Source organism: Oncorhynchus keta, unplaced genomic scaffold, assembly GCF_023373465.1.
Source record: "Oncorhynchus keta strain PuntledgeMale-10-30-2019 unplaced genomic scaffold, Oket_V2 Un_contig_1254_pilon_pilon, whole genome shotgun sequence".
NCBI classification, from domain to species: Eukaryota; Metazoa; Chordata; class Actinopteri; order Salmoniformes; family Salmonidae; genus Oncorhynchus; species Oncorhynchus keta.
Genome location: NW_026277910.1, coordinates 24401 through 42044, shown reverse-complemented (window position 1 = coordinate 42044; position 17644 = coordinate 24401). Strand labels below are relative to the sequence as shown.

At 51.5% G+C, this 17644-nt stretch overlaps 2 protein-coding genes and 1 long non-coding RNA gene across 16 annotated transcripts in view; 2 read left to right on the top strand and 1 right to left on the bottom strand.

The window, feature by feature from the left end:
• LOC118382513 (ribose-5-phosphate isomerase-like) overlaps positions 1–6832 on the top strand; it is a 36474-nt gene extending 29642 nt beyond the window's left edge. Inside the window, exons 8-12 of the mRNA XM_052501124.1 lie at positions 2486–2611; positions 3889–4026; positions 4325–5636; positions 5838–5967; positions 6014–6832. Coding sequence (XP_052357084.1) covers positions 2486–2611; positions 3889–3986 — 224 coding nt within the window. The 3' untranslated portion in view covers positions 3987–4026; positions 4325–5636; positions 5838–5967; positions 6014–6832. The remainder of the gene's footprint in view (positions 1–2485; positions 2612–3888; positions 4027–4324; positions 5637–5837; positions 5968–6013) is intronic.
• LOC127917965 (S-antigen protein-like) lies at positions 5463–6309 on the bottom strand. Its single transcript, XM_052501123.1, has 2 exons — positions 6285–6309; positions 5463–6223 (listed from the first exon to the last, which is right to left on the bottom strand). Exons 1-2 carry the CDS (start codon positions 6307–6309, stop codon positions 5463–5465), a joined length of 786 nt encoding a protein of 261 aa, XP_052357083.1.
• Positions 6833–8303: 1471 nt separating the features above from the next.
• Positions 8304–15219, top strand: LOC127917970 (uncharacterized). Of its 14 annotated transcripts, none has more exons than XR_008098144.1 (7): positions 8867–8972; positions 9481–9582; positions 13161–13264; positions 13910–14019; positions 14108–14333; positions 14822–15103; positions 15134–15219. It is a non-coding gene; the product is annotated as an uncharacterized LOC127917970 (long non-coding RNA). The 14 variants fall into 14 exon arrangements; XR_008098141.1 differs by lacking the exon at positions 13161–13264 and adding an exon at positions 11835–11868 and having other exon boundaries at positions 9481–9610; positions 13930–14019; XR_008098143.1 differs by lacking the exon at positions 8867–8972 and adding an exon at positions 9055–9160.
• The last annotated feature ends 2425 nt before the right edge of the window (positions 15220–17644 follow it).

The window sequence follows — 17644 nt, the reverse complement described above, 5'->3', positions numbered from 1 at the left end:
TGCAACTGCGACCTGGCCAAGATAAAGCATAGCAGTGTGAACAGACAACACAGAGTTACAGAGTAAACAATTAATAAGTCAATAACACAGTAGGAAAAAAAAGAGTATATACATTGTGTGCAAAAGGCATGAGGTGGTAGGCAAATAATTACAATTTTGCAGATTAACACTGGAGTGATAAATGATCAGATGGTCATGTACAAGTAAATAAATAAAAACAGTATGGGGATGAGGTAGGTAACATTGGGTGGGCTATTTACCGATAGACTATGTACAGCTGCAGCGATCGGTTAGCTGCTCAGATAGCAGATGTTTGAAGTTGGTGAGGGAGATAAGTCTCCAACTTCAGTGATTTTTGCAATTCGTTCCAGTCACAGGCAGCAGAGTACTGGAACGAAAAGCGGCCAAATGAGGTGTTGGCTTTAGGGATGATCAGTGAGATACACCTGCTGGAGCGCGTGCTACGGGTGGGTGTTGCCATAGTGACCAGTGAACTGAGATAAGGCGGAGCTTTACCTAGCATGGACTTGTAGATGACCTGGAGCCAGTGGGTCTGGCGATGAATATGTAGCGAGGGCCAGCCGACTAGAGCATACAGGTCGCAGTGGTGGGTGGTATAAGGTGCTTTAGTGACAACTGATGGCACTGTGATAAACTGCATCCAGTTTGCTGAGTAGAGTGTTGAAGCAATTTTGTAGATGACATCGCCGAAGTCGAGGATCGGTAGGATAGTCAGTTTTACAAGGGTAAGTTTGGCGGCGTGAGTGAAGGAGGCTTTGTTGCGGAATAGAAAGCCGACTCTAGATTTGATTTTCGATTGGAGATGTTTGATATGAGTCTGGAAGGAGAGTTTACAGTCTAGCCAGACACCTAGGTACTTATAGATGTCCACTTATTCAAGGTCGGAACCATCCAGGGTGGGGATGCTAGTCGGGCGTGCGGGTGCAGGCAGCGAACGGTTGAAAAGAATGCATTTGGTTTTTACTAGCGTTTAAGAGCAGTTGGAGGCCATGGAAGGAGTGTTGTATGGCATTGAAGCTCGTTTGGACGTTAGATAGCACAGTGTCCAAGGACGGGCAGGAAGTATACAGAATGGTGTCGTCTGCGTTGAGGTGGATCGGGGAATCGCCCGCAGCAATAGCAACATCATTGATATATACAGAGAAAAGTGTCGGCCCGAGAATTGAACCCTGTGGCACCCCCATAAAGACTGCCAGAGGACCGGACAGCAGACCCTCCGATTTGACACACTGAACTCTGTCTGCAGAGTAATTGGTGAACCAGGCAAGGCAGTCATCCGAAAAACCGAGGCTACTGAGTCTGCCGATAAGAATATGGTGATTGACAGAGTCGAAAGCCTTGGCAAGGTCGATGAAGATGGCTGCACAGTACTGTCTTTTATCGATGGCGGTTATGATATCGTTTAGTAACTTGAGCGTGGCTGAGGTGCACCCGTGACCGGCTCGGAAACCAGATTGATACAGGATGCAAACTTCTGCCTGAAGAAGCTGGCCTTAGCTTTCCTGACTGACTGCGTGTATTGGTTCCTGACTTCCCTGAACAGTTGCATATCACGGGGACTATTCGATGCTATTGCAGTCCGCCACAGGATGTTTTTGTGCTGGTCGAGGGCAGTCAGGTCTGGAGTGAACCAAGGGCTGTATCTGTTCTTAGTTCTGCATTTTTTGAACGGAGCATGCTTACCTAAAATGGAGAGGAAGTTACTTTTAAAGAATGACCAGGCATCCTCAACTGACGGGATGAGGTCAATGTCCTTCCAGGATACCCGGGCCAGGTCGATTAGAAAGGCCTGCTCACAGAAGTGTTTTAGGGAGCGTTTGACAGTGATGAGGGGTGGTCGTTTGACTGCGGCACCGTAGCGGATACAGGCAATGAGGCAGTGGTCGCTGAGATCCTGGTTGAAGACAGCGGAGGTGTATTTGGAGGGCCAGTTGGTCAGGATGACGTCTATGAGGGTGCCCTTGTTTACAGAGTTAGGGTTGTACCTGGTGGGTTCCTTGATGATTTGTGTGAGATTGAGGGCATCTAGCTTAGATTGTAGGACTGACGGGGTGTTAAGCATATACTTATGTTAATGTTATATTTCAGCTTTTTATTTGTAATAAATTTACAAAAATCTAACCTGTTTTTGCTTTGTCATTATTGTGTGTAGATTGAGGGGAAAAAAATATTTAATCATTTTTAGAATAACTCTGTAATATAACAATGTGGCAAAAGTCAAGGGGTCTGAATACTTTCCGAATGCACTGTGGTTCATTCAGGTAATTTGTTGCGTATTATAGTGAATATAAAATGGTAACTGAACAGTTGAATAAATCGCTAGAAGAGAAGCGTATTAATGGAGTGGAAAGTCATTACCATGCTATCAGTGTAGAGCACATAAAGCATGACATTTACAACAGGAAGAGTTTTCATTGGACCTCTTCTGAGAGGAAAGCATTCTCATTGGTCATTTACATGTGAGTGAGATCCAGTCTTTTGATTGTTCAGGGTCCGGTGGTAACGGACAACAGTAACTTCATTCTGGACTGGAAGTTTGAACACGCTCACAACTGGAAGGAGGTCAATACCGCTATTAAGATGATACCAGGTACACACACACACACACACACACACACACACACACACACACACACACACACACTGAAATTGCTGCTGCTGTTCCTGCTCCGACAGGGACTTGTTCTGGGACATGAATGTTAGTCTGTTTCTCTCCTTCCTATCTCGCCTCTCTCCCTCCCCCCAACCTCACCTTTCCTCTCTACCTCCTACCCCATGTCTCTCCCTCCCCCTACCTCACCATGCCCCTCTCCCTCCCCCCTACCTCACCTTTCCTCTCTACCTCCTACCCCATGTCTCTCCCTCCCCCTACCTCACCATGCCCCTCCCCCTCCCCCTACCTCACCTTTCCTCTCTACCTCCTACCCCATGTCTCTCCATCCCCCTACCTCACCATGCCCCTCTCCCTCCCCCTACCTCACCATGCCCCTCTCCCTCCCCCCTACCTCACCATGCCCCTCTCCTCCCCTACCTCACCTTTCCTCTCTACCTCCTACCCCATGTCTCTCCATCCCCCTACCTCACCATGCCCCTCTCCCTCCCCTACCTCACCATGCCCCTCTCCCTCCCCCTACCTCACCATGCCCCTCTCCCTCCCCCTACCTCACCATGCCCCTCTCCCTCCCCCTACCTCACCATGCCCCTCTCCCTCCCCCTACCTCACCATGCCCCTCTCCCTCCCCCTACCTCACCTTTCCTCTCTACCTCCTACCCCATGTCTCTCCCTCCCCCTACCTCACCATGCCCCTCTCCCTCCCCCTACCTCACCTTTCCTCTACCTCCTACCCCATGTCTATCCCTCCCCCTACCTCACCGTTCCTCTCTACCTCCTACCCCATGTCTCTCCCTCCCCCAACCTCACCTTTCCTCTCTACCTCCTACCCCATGTCTCTCCCTCCCCCCTACCTCACCTTTCCTCTCTACCTCCTACCCCATGTCTCTCCCTCCCCCCTACCTCACCATGCCCCTCTCCCTCCCCCTACCTCACCATGCCCCTCTCCCTCCCCCTACCTCACCTTTCCTCTCTACCTCCTACCCCATGTCTCTCCCTCCCCCCTACCTCACCATGCCCCTCTCCCTCCCCCTACCTCATGTCTCCCTCCCCCTACCTCATGTCTCCCTCCCCCTACCTCATGTCTCCCTCCCCCTACCTCACCATGCCCCTCTCCCTCCCCCTTCCTCACCATTTCCCTCTCCCTCCCCCCTACCTCATGTCTCCCTCCCCCCTACCTCACCATGCCCCTCTCCCTCCCCCCTACCTCATGTCTCTCCCTCCCCCCGACCTCACCATGCCTCTCTCCCTCCTAGGTGTGGTAGAGACAGGTCTGTTTGTGGGGATGGCAGAGCGGGTGTACTTTGGGATGGAAGATGGTAATGTTGTGGTCAGAGACCCTCCAGTCAACTGACCTGAGCCCTGATCCACCTGGAACCAACCAGCAACCCCCCTCCACCTGGAACCAACCAGCACACCCCTCCACCTGGAACCAACCAGCACCCCCTCCACCTGGAACCAACCAGCACCCCCTCCACCTGGAACCAACCAGCACCCCCTCCACCTGGAACCAACCAGCACCCCCCTACCTGGAACCAACCAGCACCCCCTCTACCTGGAACCAACCAGCACCCCCTCCTCCACCTGGAACCAACCAGCACCAACCAACCCCCCTCCACCTGGAACCAACCAGCACCCCTCACCTGGAACCAACCAGCACCCCTCCACCTGGAACCAACCAGCACCAACCAACCCCCCTCCACCTGGAACCAACCAGCACCCCCTCCACCTGGAACCAACCAGCACCCCCCTCCTCCACCTGGAACCAACCAGCACCTCCACCTGGAACCAACCAGCACCTCCACCTGGAACCAACCAGCACCTCCACCTGGAACCAACCAGCACCTCCACCTGGAACCAACCAGCACCTCCACCTGGAACCAACCAGCACCCCTCCACCTGGAACCAACCAGCCTCAACCACAGTGCCCTACTTTATTATGGATGCATCCCAAAAGGCCACCTATTCTCTATATAATGCACTACCTTAGACCAGAGCCCTATTAGAGCCCTCTGGGTCCTGGTCAAAGAGCCCTATTAGAGCCCTCTGGGTCCTGGTCAAAGAGCCCTATTAGAGCCCTATGGGTCCTGGTCGGAGCCCTATTAGAGCCCTATTAGAGCCCTCTGGGTCCTGGTCAAAGTGCCCTATTAGACCACTATGGGTCCTGGTCAAAGTGCCCTATTAGAGCCCTATGGGTCCTGGTCAAAGAGCCCTATGGGTCCTGGTCAAAGTGCCCTATTAGACCACTATGGGTCCTGGACAAATTGCCCTATTAGAGCCCTATGGGTCCTGGTCAAAGATCACTATTAGAGCCCTATGGGTCCTGGTCAAAGAGCCCTATTAGAGCCCTATGGGTCCTGGTCACAGTGCCCTATTAGAGCCCTATGGGTCCTGGTCACAGTGCCCTATTAGAGCCCTATGGGTCCTGGTCACAGTGCCCTATTAGAGCCCTATGGGTCCTGGTCACAGTGCCCTATTAGAGCCCTATGGGTCCTGGTCACAGTGCCCTATTAGAGCCCTATGGGTCCTGGTCAAAGTGCCCTATTAGAGCCCTATGGGTCCTGGTCACAGTGCCCTATTAGAGCCCTGTCGGTCTAGTTATAAACTTGTAGCCTGTATTTACTCCCTGAGTGGTTTCTATTCTCTTCAGATAAACAGAGAACCCTGGTGCTGTTGGGGCACACTGAAACCAATGGGCCCTCGTCAAATGTAGTGCACTAAAATAGGCAATAGGGTGGCATTTTGACCACGAGCCTGAACATCTGTCTCTGTTTGTACTGAGAACTGTCTCATCCGTTTGCCCTTTCACTGTCTTACAACATGTTGTTGATCATTTGCCTGGTCCCAGGTCTGCCTCTGGTTGCCTGGTCCCAGGTCTGCCTCTGGTTGCCTGGTCCCAGGTCTGCCTCTGGTTGCCTGGTCCCAGGTCTGCCTCTGGTTGCCTGGTCCCAGGTCTGCCTCTGGTTGCCTGGTCCCAGGTCTGCCTCTGGTTGCCTGGTCCCAGGTCTGCCTCTGCCTGGTCCCAGCCTGGGTTGCCTGGTCCCAGGTCTGCCTCTGGTTGCCTGGTCCCAGGTCTGCCTCTGGTGCCTGGTCCCAGGTCTGCCTCTGGTTGCCTGGTCCAGGTCTGCCTCTGGTTCCTGGTCCCAGGTCTGCCTCTGGTTGCCTGGTCCCAGGTCTGCCTCTGGTTCCCAGCCTGGTCCCCCAGGTCTGCCTCTGGTTGCCTGGTCCCAGGTCTGCCTCTGGTTGCCTGGTCCCAGGTCTGCCTCTGGTTGCCTGGTCCCAGGTCTGCCTCTGGTTGCCTGGTCCCAGGTCTGCCTCTGGTTGCCTGGTCCCAGGTCTGGTTGCCTGGTCCCAGGTCTGCCTCTGGTTGCCTGGTCCCAGGTCTGCCTCTGGTTGCCTGGTCCCAGGTCTGCCTCTGGTTGCCTGGTCCCAGGTCTGCCTCTGGTTGCCTGGTCCCAGGTCTGCCTCTGGTTGCCTGGTCCCAGGTCTGCCTCTGGTTGCCTGGTCCCAGGTCTGCCTCTGGTTGCCTGGTCCCAGGTCTGCCTCTGGTTGCCTGGTCCCAGGTCTGCCTCTGGTTGCCTGGTCCCAGGTCTGCCAAGTTAACAATGTGTGTTGAAGTCGGCAGGATGGCCCACACACTGTCTCTCAGGACATGCCTCTGTCTCGTTGTTGCACATCGTTTCCTTTCGTTGCTCAAGCCAGCCTTGTGCCATTCTCTTACCTAATACCAAAGTTTCAGTGCCTGGATTTACAAAACATTTCTTAAGGTTTTCAAAATCCAGGCCCTGGTGTACTCAATGTTCCCTGAGTCTAGAAGAGAGGTGCTCTCTTCCTACCATAGCTATACCTCTCTCTACCTACCATAGCTATACCTCTCTCTACCTACCATAGCTATACCTCTCTCTACCTACCATAGCTATACCTCTCTCTACCTACCATAGCTATACCTCTCTCTACCTACCATAGCTATACCTCTCTCTACCTACCATAGCTATACCTCTCTCTACCTACCATAGCTACACCTCTCTCTACCTACCATAGCTACACCTCTCTCTATCTACCATAGCTACACCTCTCTCTACCTACCATAGCTATACCTCTCTCTACCTACCATGGTTCACCTTTTAATGACTATATGACTGTGATGAGTTGGCTGTCTTCAAGCTGTAAGGTACTGGGTTGTATTAAAGATTAAACCAACATTAGTTTCCTTTATCTAGAATATCATGGAGATTATTTCACGTTTTGTTTACCACAGGTTTTTGGAAAAAAATATTTAGACCATATTCTCAGGAATCAAGGATAACGTTTTATTCTAAACTGAACCGCATAATAAGAGTTTGGTAGCAGCAACAACCTCTTCCCTCAACGTGATCAAGATAAAGGAGATGATTGTGGACTACAGGAGAAGGAGGACCGAGCACGTCCCCATTCTCATCGACGGGGCTGTCGTGGAGCAGGTTGAGAGCTTCAAATTCCTTGGTGTCCACATCGACAACAAACTAGAATGGTCCAAACACACGAAGACAGTTGTGAGGAGGGCACGACAAAGCCTTTTCCCCCTCAGAAACTAAAAAGATTTGGCATAGGTCCTGAGATCCTCAAAAGGTTGCCTGCCATCCAGGATCTCTACAGCAGGTGGTGTCAGAGGAAGGCCCTGAAAATTGTCAGAGACTCCAGTCACCCCAGTCATAGACTGTTCTCTCTGCTACCGCACGGCAAGCAGAATCAGAGCAGGTGGTCAGTCCTGTTAGGGTTAGAATCAGAGCAGGTGGTCAGTCCTGTTAGGGTTAGAATCAGAGCAGGTGGTCAGTCCTGTTAGAATCAGAGCAGGTGGTCAGTCCTGTTAGAATCAGAGCAGGTGGTCAGTCCTGTTAGAATCAGAGCAGGTGGTCAGTCCTGTTAGAATCAGAGCAGGTGGTCAGTCCTGTTAGAATCAGAGCAGGTGGTCAGTCCTGTTAGAATCAGAGCAGGTGGTCAGTCCTGTTAGAATCAGAGCAGGTGGTCAGTCCTGTTAGAATCAGAGCAGGTGGTCAGTCCTGTTAGAATCAGAGCAGGTGGTCAGTCCTGTTAGAATCAGAGCAGGTGGTCAGTCCTGTTAGAATCAGAGCAGGTGGTCAGTCCTGTTAATCAGAGCAGGTGGTCAGTCCTGTTAGAATCAGAGCAGGTGGTCAGTCCTGTTAGAATCAGAGCAGGTGGTCAGTCCTGTTAGAAATCAGAGCAGGTGGTCAGTCCTGTTAGAATCAGAGCAGGTGGTCAGTCCTGTTAGGGTTAGAATCAGAGCAGGTGGTCAGTCCTGTTAGAATCAGAGCAGGTGGTCAGTCCTGTTAGAATCAGAGCAGGTGGTCAGTCCTGTTAGAATCAGAGCAGGTGGTCAGTCCTGTTAGGGTTCAGAAATCAGAGCAGGTGGTCAGTCCTGTTAGAATCAGAGCAGGTGGTCAGAATCAGAGCAGGTGGTCAGTCCTGTTAGAATCAGAGCAGGTGGTCAGTCCTGTTAGAATCAGAGCAGGTGGTCAGTCCTGTTAGAATCAGAGCAGGTGGTCAGTCCTGTTAGAATCAGAGCAGGTGGTCAGTCCTGTTAGAATCAGAGCAGGTGGTCAGTCCTGTTAGAATCAGAGCAGGTGGTCAGTCCTGTTAGAATCAGAGCAGGTGGTCAGTCCTGTTAGCAGGTGGTCAGTCCTGTTAGAATCAGAGCAGGTGGTCAGTCCTGTTAGAATCAGAGCAGGTGGTCAGTCCTGTTAGGGTTAGAATCAGAGCAGGTGGTCAGTCCTGTTAGGGTTAGAATCAGAGCAGGTGGTCAGTCCTGTTAGAATCAGAGCAGGTGGTCAGTCCTGTTAGCAGGGGTGGTCAGTCCTGTTAGGGTTAGAATCAGAGCAGGTGGTCAGTCCTGTTCAGAGCAGGTGGTCAGTCCTGTTAGAATCAGAGCAGGTGGTCAGTCCTGTTAGAATCAGAGCAGGTGGTCAGTCCTGTTAGAATCAGAGCAGGTGGTCAGTCCTGTTAGAATCAGAGCAGGTGGTCAGTCCTGTTAGAATCAGAGCAGGTGGTCAGTCCTGTTAGAATCAGAGCAGGTGGTCAGTCCTGTTAGAATCAGAGCAGGTGGTCAGTCCTGTTAGAATCAGAGCAGGTGGTCAGTCCTGTTAGAATCAGAGCAGGTGGTCAGTCCTGTTAGAATCAGAGCAGGTGGTCAGTCCTGTTAGGAGCAGGTGGTCAGAATCAGAGCAGGTGGTCAGTCCTGTTAGAATCAGAGCAGGTGGTCAGTCCTGTTAGAATCAGAGCAGGTGGTCAGTCCTGTTAGAATCAGAGCAGGTGGTCAGTCCTGTTAGGGTTAGAATCAGAGCAGGTGGTCAGTCCTGTTAGAATCAGAGCAGGTGGTCAGTCCTGTGTGGTCAGTCCTGTTAGAATCAGAGCAGGTGGTCAGTCCTGTTAGAATCAGAGCAGGTGGTCAGTCCTGTTAGAATCAGAGCAGGTGGTCAGTCCTGTTAGAATCAGAGCAGGTGGTCAGTCCTGTTAGGGTTAGAATCAGAGCAGGTGGTCAGTCCTGTTAGAATCAGAGCAGGTGGTCAGTCCTGTTAGAATCAGAGCAGGTGGTCAGTCCTGTTAGAATCAGAGCAGGTGGTCAGTCCTGTTAGGGTTAGAATCAGAGCAGGTGGTCAGTCCTGTTAGAATCAGAGCAGGTGGTCAGTCCTGTTAGAATCAGAGCAGGTGGTCAGTCCTGTTAGAATCAGAGCAGGTGGTCAGTCCTGTTAGAATCAGAGCAGGTGGTCAGTCCTGTTAGAATCAGAGCAGGTGGTCAGTCCTGTTAGGGTTAGAATCAGAGCAGGTGGTCAGTCCTGTTAGAATCAGAGCAGGTGGTCAGTCCTGTTAGGGTTAGAATCAGAGCAGGTGGTCAGTCCTGTTAGGGTTAGAATCAGAGCAGGTGGTCAGTCCTGTTAGGGTTAGAATCAGAGCGGGTGGTCAGTCCTGTTAGAATCAGAGCAGGTGGTCAGTCCTGTTAGAATCAGAGCAGGTGGTCAGTCCTGTTAGAATCAGAGCAGAATCAGAGCAGGTGGTCAGTCCTGTTAGAATCAGAGCAGGTGGTCAGTCCTGTTAGAATCAGAGCAGGTGGTCAGTCCTGTTAGGGTTAGAATCAGAGCAGGTGGTCAGTCCTGTTAGGGTTCAGAGATCAGTGGTGGTCAGGTGGTCAGTCCTGTTAGGGTGGTCAGAGAATCAGAGCAGGTGGTCAGTCCTGTTAGGGCAGGTTAGAATCAGAGCAGGTGGTCAGTCCTGTTAGAATCAGAGCAGGTGGTCAGTCCTGTTAGAATCAGAGCAGGTGGTCAGTCCTGTTAGAATCAGAGCAGGTGGTCAGTCCTGTTCAGGCAGGTTCAGAATCAGAGCAGGTGGTCAGTCCTGTTAGAATCAGTCCTGCAGGTGGTCAGTCCTGTTAGAATCAGAGCAGGTGGTCAGTCCTGTTAGAATCAGAGCAGGTGGTCAGTCCTGTTAGAATCAGGCAGGTGGTCAGTCCTGTTAGATCAGAGCAGGTGGTCAGTCCTGTTAGAATCAGAGCAGGTGGTCAGTCCTGTTAGGGTTAGAATCAGAGCAGGTGGTCCTGTTAGAATCCTGTTGGTCAGTCCTAGAATCAGTGCAGGTGGTCAGTCCTGTTAGGGTTAGAATCAGAGCAGGTGGTCAGTCCTGTTAGAATCAGAGCAGGTGGTCAGAATCAGAGCAGGTGGTCAGTCCTGTTAGAATCAGAGCAGGTGGTCAGTCCTGTTAGAATCAGAGCAGGTGGTCAGTCCTGTTAGAATCAGAGCAGGTGGTCAGTCCTGTTAGAATCAGAGCAGGTGGTCAGTCCTGTGAGTATCAGAGCAGGTGGTCAGTCCTGTTAGAATCAGAGCAGGTGGTCAGTCCTGTTAGAATCAGAGCAGGTGGTCAGTCCTGTTAGAATCAGAGCAGGTGGTCAGTCCTGTTAGAATCAGAGCAGGTGGTCAGTCCTGTTAGAATCAGAGCAGGTGGTCAGTCCTGTTAGAATCAGAGCAGGTGGTCAGTCCTGTTAGAATCAGAGCAGGTGGTCAGTCCTGTTAGAATCAGAGCAGGTGGTCAGTCCTGTTAGAATCAGAGCAGGTGGTCAGTCCTGTTAGAATCAGAGCAGGTGGTCAGTCCTGTTAGAATCAGAGCAGGTGGTCAGTCCTGTTAGAATCAGAGTGGTCAGTCCTGTTAGAATCAGAGCAGGTGGTCAGTCCTGTTAGAATCAGAGCAGGTGGTCAGAAATCAGAGCAGGTGGTCAGTCCTGTTAGAATCAGAGCAGGTGGTCAGTCCTGTTAGAGGGTTAGAGCAGAGCAGGTGGTCAGTCCTGTTAGAATCAGAGTGGTCAGAATCAGAGCAGGTGGTCAGTCCTGTTAGAATCAGAGCAGGTGGTCAGTCCTGTTAGAATCAGAGCAGGTGGTCAGTCCTGTTAGAATCAGAGCAGGTGGTCAGTCCTGTTAGAATCAGAGCAGGTGGTCAGTCCTGTTAGAATCAGAGCAGGTGGTCAGTCCTGTTAGAATCAGAGCAGGTGGTCAGTCCTGTTAGAATCAGAGCAGGTGGTCAGTCCTGTTAGAATCAGAGCAGGTGGTCAGTCCTGTTAGAATCAGAGCAGGTGGTCAGTCCTGTTAGAATCAGAGCAGGTGGTCAGTCCTGTTCAGAGGGTGGTCAGAGAATCAGAGCAGGTGGTCAGTCCTGTTAGAATCAGAGCAGGTGGTCAGTCCTGTTAGAATCAGAGCAGGTGGTCAGTCCTGTTAGAATCAGAGCAGGTGGTCAGTCCTGTTAGAATCAGAGCAGGTGGTCAGTCCTGGTCAGTCCTGTTAGAATCTGTTAGAATCAGAGCAGGTGGTCAGAATCAGAGCAGGTGGTCAGTCCTGTTAGAATCAGAGCAGGTGGTCAGTCCTGTTAGAATCAGAGCAGGTGGTCAGTCCTGTTAGAATCAGAGCAGGTGGTCAGTCCTGTTAGAATCAGAGCAGGTGGTCAGTCCTGTTAGAATCAGAGCAGGTGGTCAGTCCTGTTAGGGTCAGAGCAGGTGGTCAGTCCTGTTAGGGTCAGAATCAGAGCAGGTGGTCAGTCCTGTTAGAATCAGAGCAGGTGGTCAGTCCTGTTAGAATCAGAGCAGGTGGTCAGTCCTGTTAGAATCAGAGCAGGTGGTCAGTCCTGTTAGAATCAGAGCAGGTGGTCAGTCCTGTTAGAATCAGAGCAGGTGGTCAGTCCTGTTAGGGTTAGAATCAGAGCAGGTGGTCAGTCCTGTTAGGGTTAGAATCAGAGCAGGTGGTCAGTCCTGTTAGAATCAGAGCAGGTGGTCAGTCCTGTTAGAATCAGAGCAGGTGGTCAGTCCTGTTAGAATCAGAGCAGGTGGTCAGAATCAGAGCAGGTGGTCAGTCCTGTTAGAATCAGAGCCTGGTGGTCAGTCCTGTTAGAATCAGAGCAGGTGGTCAGTCCTGTTAGAATCAGAGCAGGTGGTCAGTCCTGGTTCCTGTTAGAATCAGAGCAGGTGGTCAGTCCTGTTAGAATCAGAGCAGGTGGTCAGTCCTGTTAGAATCAGAGCAGGTGGTCAGTCCTGTTAGAATCAGAGCAGGTGGTCAGTCCTGTTAGAATCAGAGCAGGTGGTCAGTCCTGTTAGAATCAGAGCAGGTGGTCAGTCCTGTTAGAATCAGCAGGTGGTCAGTCCTGTTAGGTGGAGCAGGTGGTCAGTCCTGTTAGAATCAGAGCAGGTGGTCAGTCCTGTTAGAATCAGAGCAGGTCAGTCCTGTTAGAATCAGAGCAGGTGGTCAGTCCTGTTAGAATCAGAGCAGGTGGTCAGTCCTGTTAGAATCAGAGCAGGTGGTCAGTCCTGTTAGAATCAGAGCAGGTGGTCAGTCCTGTTAGAGTCCTGTTAGAATCAGAGCAGGTGGTCAGTCCTGTTAGAGAATCAGAGCAGGTGGTCAGTCCTGTTAGAATCAGAGCAGGTGGTCAGTCCTGTTAGAATCAGAGCAGGTGGTCAGTCCTGTTAGAATCAGAGCAGGTGGTCAGTCCTGTTAGGGTTAGAATCAGAGCAGGTGGTCAGTCCTGTTAGAATCAGAGTGGTCAGTCCTGTTAGAATCAGAGCAGGTGGTCAGTCCTGTTAGAATCAGAGCAGGTGGTCAGTCCTGTTAGAATCAGAGCAGGTGGTCAGTCCTGTTAGAATCAGAGCAGGTGGTCAGTCCTGTTAGAATCAGAGCAGGTGGTCAGTCCTGTTAGAATCAGGTTAGAATCAGAGCAGGTGGTCAGTCCTGTTAGAATCAGGGTTCAGTCCTGTTAATCAGAGCAGGTGGTGGTCAGTCCCTGTTAGGAGCAGGTGGTCAGAATCAGAGCAGGTGGTCAGGTCCTGTTAGGCAGGTGGTCAGTCCTGTTAATCAGAGCAGGTGGTCAGTCCTGTTAGAATCAGAGCAGGTGGTCAGTCCTGTTAGAATCAGAGCAGGTGGTCAGTCCTGTTAGGAGCAGGTTCAGTCCTGTTAAATCAGAGCAGGTGGTCAGTCCTGTTAGGAGCAGGTGGTCAGAATCAGAGCAGGTGGTCAGTCCTGTTAGGGTTAGAATCAGAGCAGGTGGTCAGTCCTGTTAGGGTTAGAATCAGAGCAGGTGGTCAGTCCTGTTAGAATCAGAGCAGGTGGTCAGGTGGTCAGTCCTGTTAGAAATCAGAGCAGGTGGTCAGTCCTGTCCTGTTAGGGAGCAGGTTAGAATCAGAGCAGGTGGTCAGTCCTGTTAGAATCAGAGCAGGTGGTCAGTCCTGTTAGAATCAGAGCAGGTGGTCAGTCCTGTTAGAATCAGAGCAGGTGGTGGTCTGTCCTGTTAGAATCAGAGCAGGTGGTCAGTCCTGTTCAGGCAGGTGGTCAGTCCTGTTAAATCAGAGCAGGTGGTCAGTCCTGTTAGAATCAGAGCAGGTGGTCAGTCCTGTTAGGGGGTGGTTAGAATCAGAGCAGGTGGTCAGTCCTGTTAGAATCAGAGCAGGTGGTCAGTCCTGTTAGAATCAGAGCAGGTGGTCAGTCCTGTTAGAATCAGAGCAGGTGGTCAGTCCTGTTAGGAGCAGGTGGTCAGAAATCAGAGCAGGTGGTCAGTCCTGTTAGAATCAGAGCAGGTGGTCAGTCCTGTTAGGGTTACCTGTTAGAATCAGAGCAGGTGGTCAGTCCTGTTAGAATCAGAGCAGGTGGTCAGTCCTGTTAGAATCAGAGCAGGTGGTCAGTCCTGTTAGAATCCTGTTCAGTCCTGTTAGAATCAGAGCAGGTGGTCAGTCCTGTTAGAATCAGAATCAGAGGTGGTCAGTCCTGTTAGAATCAGTGCAGGTGGTCAGTCCTGTTAGAATCAGAGCGGGTGGTCAGTCCTGTTAGAATCAGAGCGGGTGGTCAGTCCTGTTAGGGTTAGAATCAGAGCAGGTGGTCAGTCCTGTTAGAATGGTCAGTCCTGTTAGAATCAGGTGGTCAGTCCTGTTAGAATCAGAGCAGGTGGTCAGAATCAGAGCAGGTGGTCAGTCCTGTTAGAATCAGAGCGGGTGGTCAGTCCTGTTAGGGTTAGAATCAGAGCAGGTGGTCAGTCCTGTTAGGGTTAGAATCAGAGCAGGTGGTCAGTCCTGTTAGAATCAGAGCAGGTGGTCAGTCCTGTTAGGGTTAGAATCAGAGCAGGTGGTCAGTCCTGTTAGGGTTAGAATCAGAGCAGGTGGTCAGTCCTGTTAGGGTTAGAATCAGAGCAGGTGGTCAGTCCTGTTAGAATCAGAGCAGGTGGTCAGTCCTGTTAGAATCAGAGCAGGTGGTCAGTCCTGTTAGAATCAGAGCAGGTGGTCAGTCCTGTTAGAATCAGAGCAGGTGGTCAGTCCTGTTAGAATCAGAGCAGGTGGTCAGTCCTGTTAGAATCAGAGCAGGTGGTCAGTCCTGTTAGAATCAGAGCAGGTGGTCAGTCCTGTTAGAATCAGAGCAGGTGGTCAGTCCTGTTAGAATCAGAGCAGGTGGTCAGAATCAGAGCAGGTGGTCAGTCCTGTTAGAATCAGAGCAGGTGGTCAGTCCTGTTAGAATCAGAGCAGGTGGTCAGTCCTGTTAATCAGAGCAGGTGGTCAGTCCTGTTAGAATCAGAGCAGGTGGTCAGTCCTGTTCAGAGCAGGTGGTCAGTCCTGTTAGAATCAGAGCAGGTGGTCAGTCCTGTTAGAATCAGAGCAGGTGGTCAGTCCTGTTAGAATCAGAGCAGGTGGTCAGTCCTGTTAGGGTTAGAATCAGAGCAGGTGGTCAGTCCTGTTAGGGTTAGAATCAGAGCAGGTGGTCAGTCCTGTTAGGGTTAGAATCAGAGCAGGTGGTCAGTCCTGTTAGAATCAGAGCAGGTGGTCAGTCCTGTTAGGGTTAGAATCAGAGCAGGTGGTCAGTCCTGTTAGAATCAGAGCAGGTGGTCAGTCCTGTTAGAATCAGAGCGGGTGGTCAGTCCTGTTAGAATCAGAGCGGGTGGTCAGTCCTGTTAGGGTTAGAATCAGAGCAGGTGGTCAGTCCTGTTAGAGAATCAGAGCAGGTGGTCAGTCCTGTTAGGGTTAGAATCAGAGCAGGTGGTCAGTCCTGTTAGAATCAGAGCAGGTGGTCAGTCCTGTTAGAATCAGAGCAGGTGGTCAGTCCTGTTAGAATCAGAATCAGCAGGTGGTCAGTCTGCTGCCTGCCTGTCGTTATCAGACAGACTATATATATATATATATATTAGGCAAACCGTGTGTGTGTGTGTGTGTGTGTGTGTGTGTGACAAATTTTAATTGTGAGGCTAAATTTACTCTTGAGATTATGTAATAATAATTAAAAAAGTTGCTAAAATTCGAACAGTTCGACAAACAGCGTATAATGTAGCATCTAAACCGATGTGAAATATATTTTCCATAAAGAAAAATGGTTGTTTCAGGTGTTTTGAAACTGATGAAAACAACATTTTAAGAATGGGAAGCAACAAGGCAGAGTTCATCTCAGCCTATGCCTCCCTCCAGTCCCTCGGCTCCTTTCCTGAGGACGGCTCACCTCTCACAGTTCTGGGCGACTTTAACCTCCCCACGTCTACCTTTGACTCATTCCTCTCTGCCTCCTTCTTTCCACTCCTCTCCTCTTTTGACCTCACCCTCTCACCTTCCCCCCCTACTCACAAGGCACGCAATACGCTCGACCTCATCTTTACTAGATGCTGTTCTTCCACTAACCCCATTGCAACTCCCCTCCAAGTCTCCGACCACTACCTTGTATCCTTTTCCCTCTCGCTCTCATCCAACACTTCCCACACTGCCCCTACTCGGATGGTATCGCGCCGTCCCAACCTTCGCTCTCTCTCCCCGCTACTCTCTCCTCTTCCATCCTATCATCTCTTCCCTCTGCTCAAACCTTCTCCAACCTATCTCCTGATTCTGCCTCCTCAACCCTCCTCTCCTCCCTTTCTGCATCCTTTGACTCTCTATGTCCCCTATCTTCCAGGCCGGCTCGGTCCTCCCCTCCCGCTCCGTGGCTCGACGACTCATTGCGAGCTCACAGAACAGGGCTCCGGGCAGCCGAGCGGAAATGGAGGAAAACTCGCCTCCCTGCGGACCTGGCATCCTTTCACTCCCTCCTCTCTACATTTTCCTCCTCTGTCTCTGCTGCTAAAGCCACTTTCTACCACTCTAAATTCCAAGCATCTGCCTCTAACCCTAGGAAGCTTTTGCCACCTTCTCCTCCCTCCTGAATCCTCCTCCCCCCCCCTCCTCCCTCTCTGCAGATGACTTCGTCAACCATTTTGAAAAGAAGGTCGACGACATCCGATCCTCGTTTGCTAAGTCAAACGACACCGCTGGTTCTGCTCACACTGCCCTACCCTGTGCTCTGACCTCTTTCTCCCCTCTCTCCAGATGAAATCTCGCGTCTTGTGACGGCCGGCCGCCCAACAACCTGCCCGCTCGACCCTATCCCCTCTCTTCTCCAGACCATTTCCGGAGACCTTCTCCCTTACCTCACCTCGCTCATCAACTCATCCCTGACCGCTGGCTACGTCCCTTCCGTCTTCAAGAGAGCGAGAGTTGCACCCCTTCTGAAAAAACCTACACTCGATCCCTCCGATGTCAACAACTACAGACCAGTATCCCTTCTTTCTTTTCTCTCAAAATCTTGAACGTGCCGTCCTTGGCCAGCTCTCCCGCTATCTCTCTCAGAATGACCTTCTTGATCCAAATCAGTCAGGTTTCAAGACTAGTCATTCAACTGAGACTGCTCTTCTCTGTATCACGGAGGCGCTCCGCACTGCTAAAGCTAACTCTCTCTCCTCTGCTCTCATCCTTCTAGACCTATCGGCTGCCTTCGATACTGTGAACCATCAGATCCTCCTCTCCACCCTCTCCGAGTTGGGCATCTCCGGCGCGGCCCACGCTTGGATTGCGTCCTACCTGACAGGTCGCTCCTACCAGGTGGCGTGGCGAGAATCTGTCTCCTCACCACGCTCTCACCACTGGTGTCCCCAGGGCTCTGTTCTAGGCCCTCTCCTATTCTCGCTATACACCAAGTCACTTGGCTCTGTCATAACCTCACATGGTCTCTCCTATCATTGCTATGCAGACGACACACAATTAATCTTCTCCTTTCCCCCTTCTGATGACCAGGTGGCGAATCGCATCTCTGCATGTCTGGCAGACATATCAGTGTGGATGACGGATCACCACCTCAAGCTGAACCTCGGCAAGACGGAGCTGCTCTTCCTCCCGGGGAAGGACTGCCCGTTCCATGATCTCGCCATCACGGTTGACAACTCCATTGTGTCCTCCTCCCAGAGCGCTAAGAACCTTGGCGTGATCCTGGACAACACCCTGTCGTTCTCAACTAACATCAAGGCGGTGGCCCGTTCCTGTAGGTTCATGCTCTACAACATCCGCAGAGTACGACCCTGCTTCACACAGGAAGCGGCGCAGGTCCTAATCCAGGCACTTGTCATCTCCCGTCTGGATTACTGCAACTTGCTGTTGGCTGGGCTCCCTGCCTGTGCCATTAAACCCCTACAACTCATCCAGAACGCCGCAGCCCGTCTGGT

Coding starts and splice junctions, on each gene's coding strand:
- LOC127917965 (XM_052501123.1), bottom strand. CDS start 6,309: ATGTGCAACAACGAGACAGAGGCAT. Junction 6,224..6,284: donor CAACAACGAGACAGAGGCAT/GTCCTGAGAGAC, acceptor TTAACTTGGCAG/ACCTGGGACCAGGCAACCAG.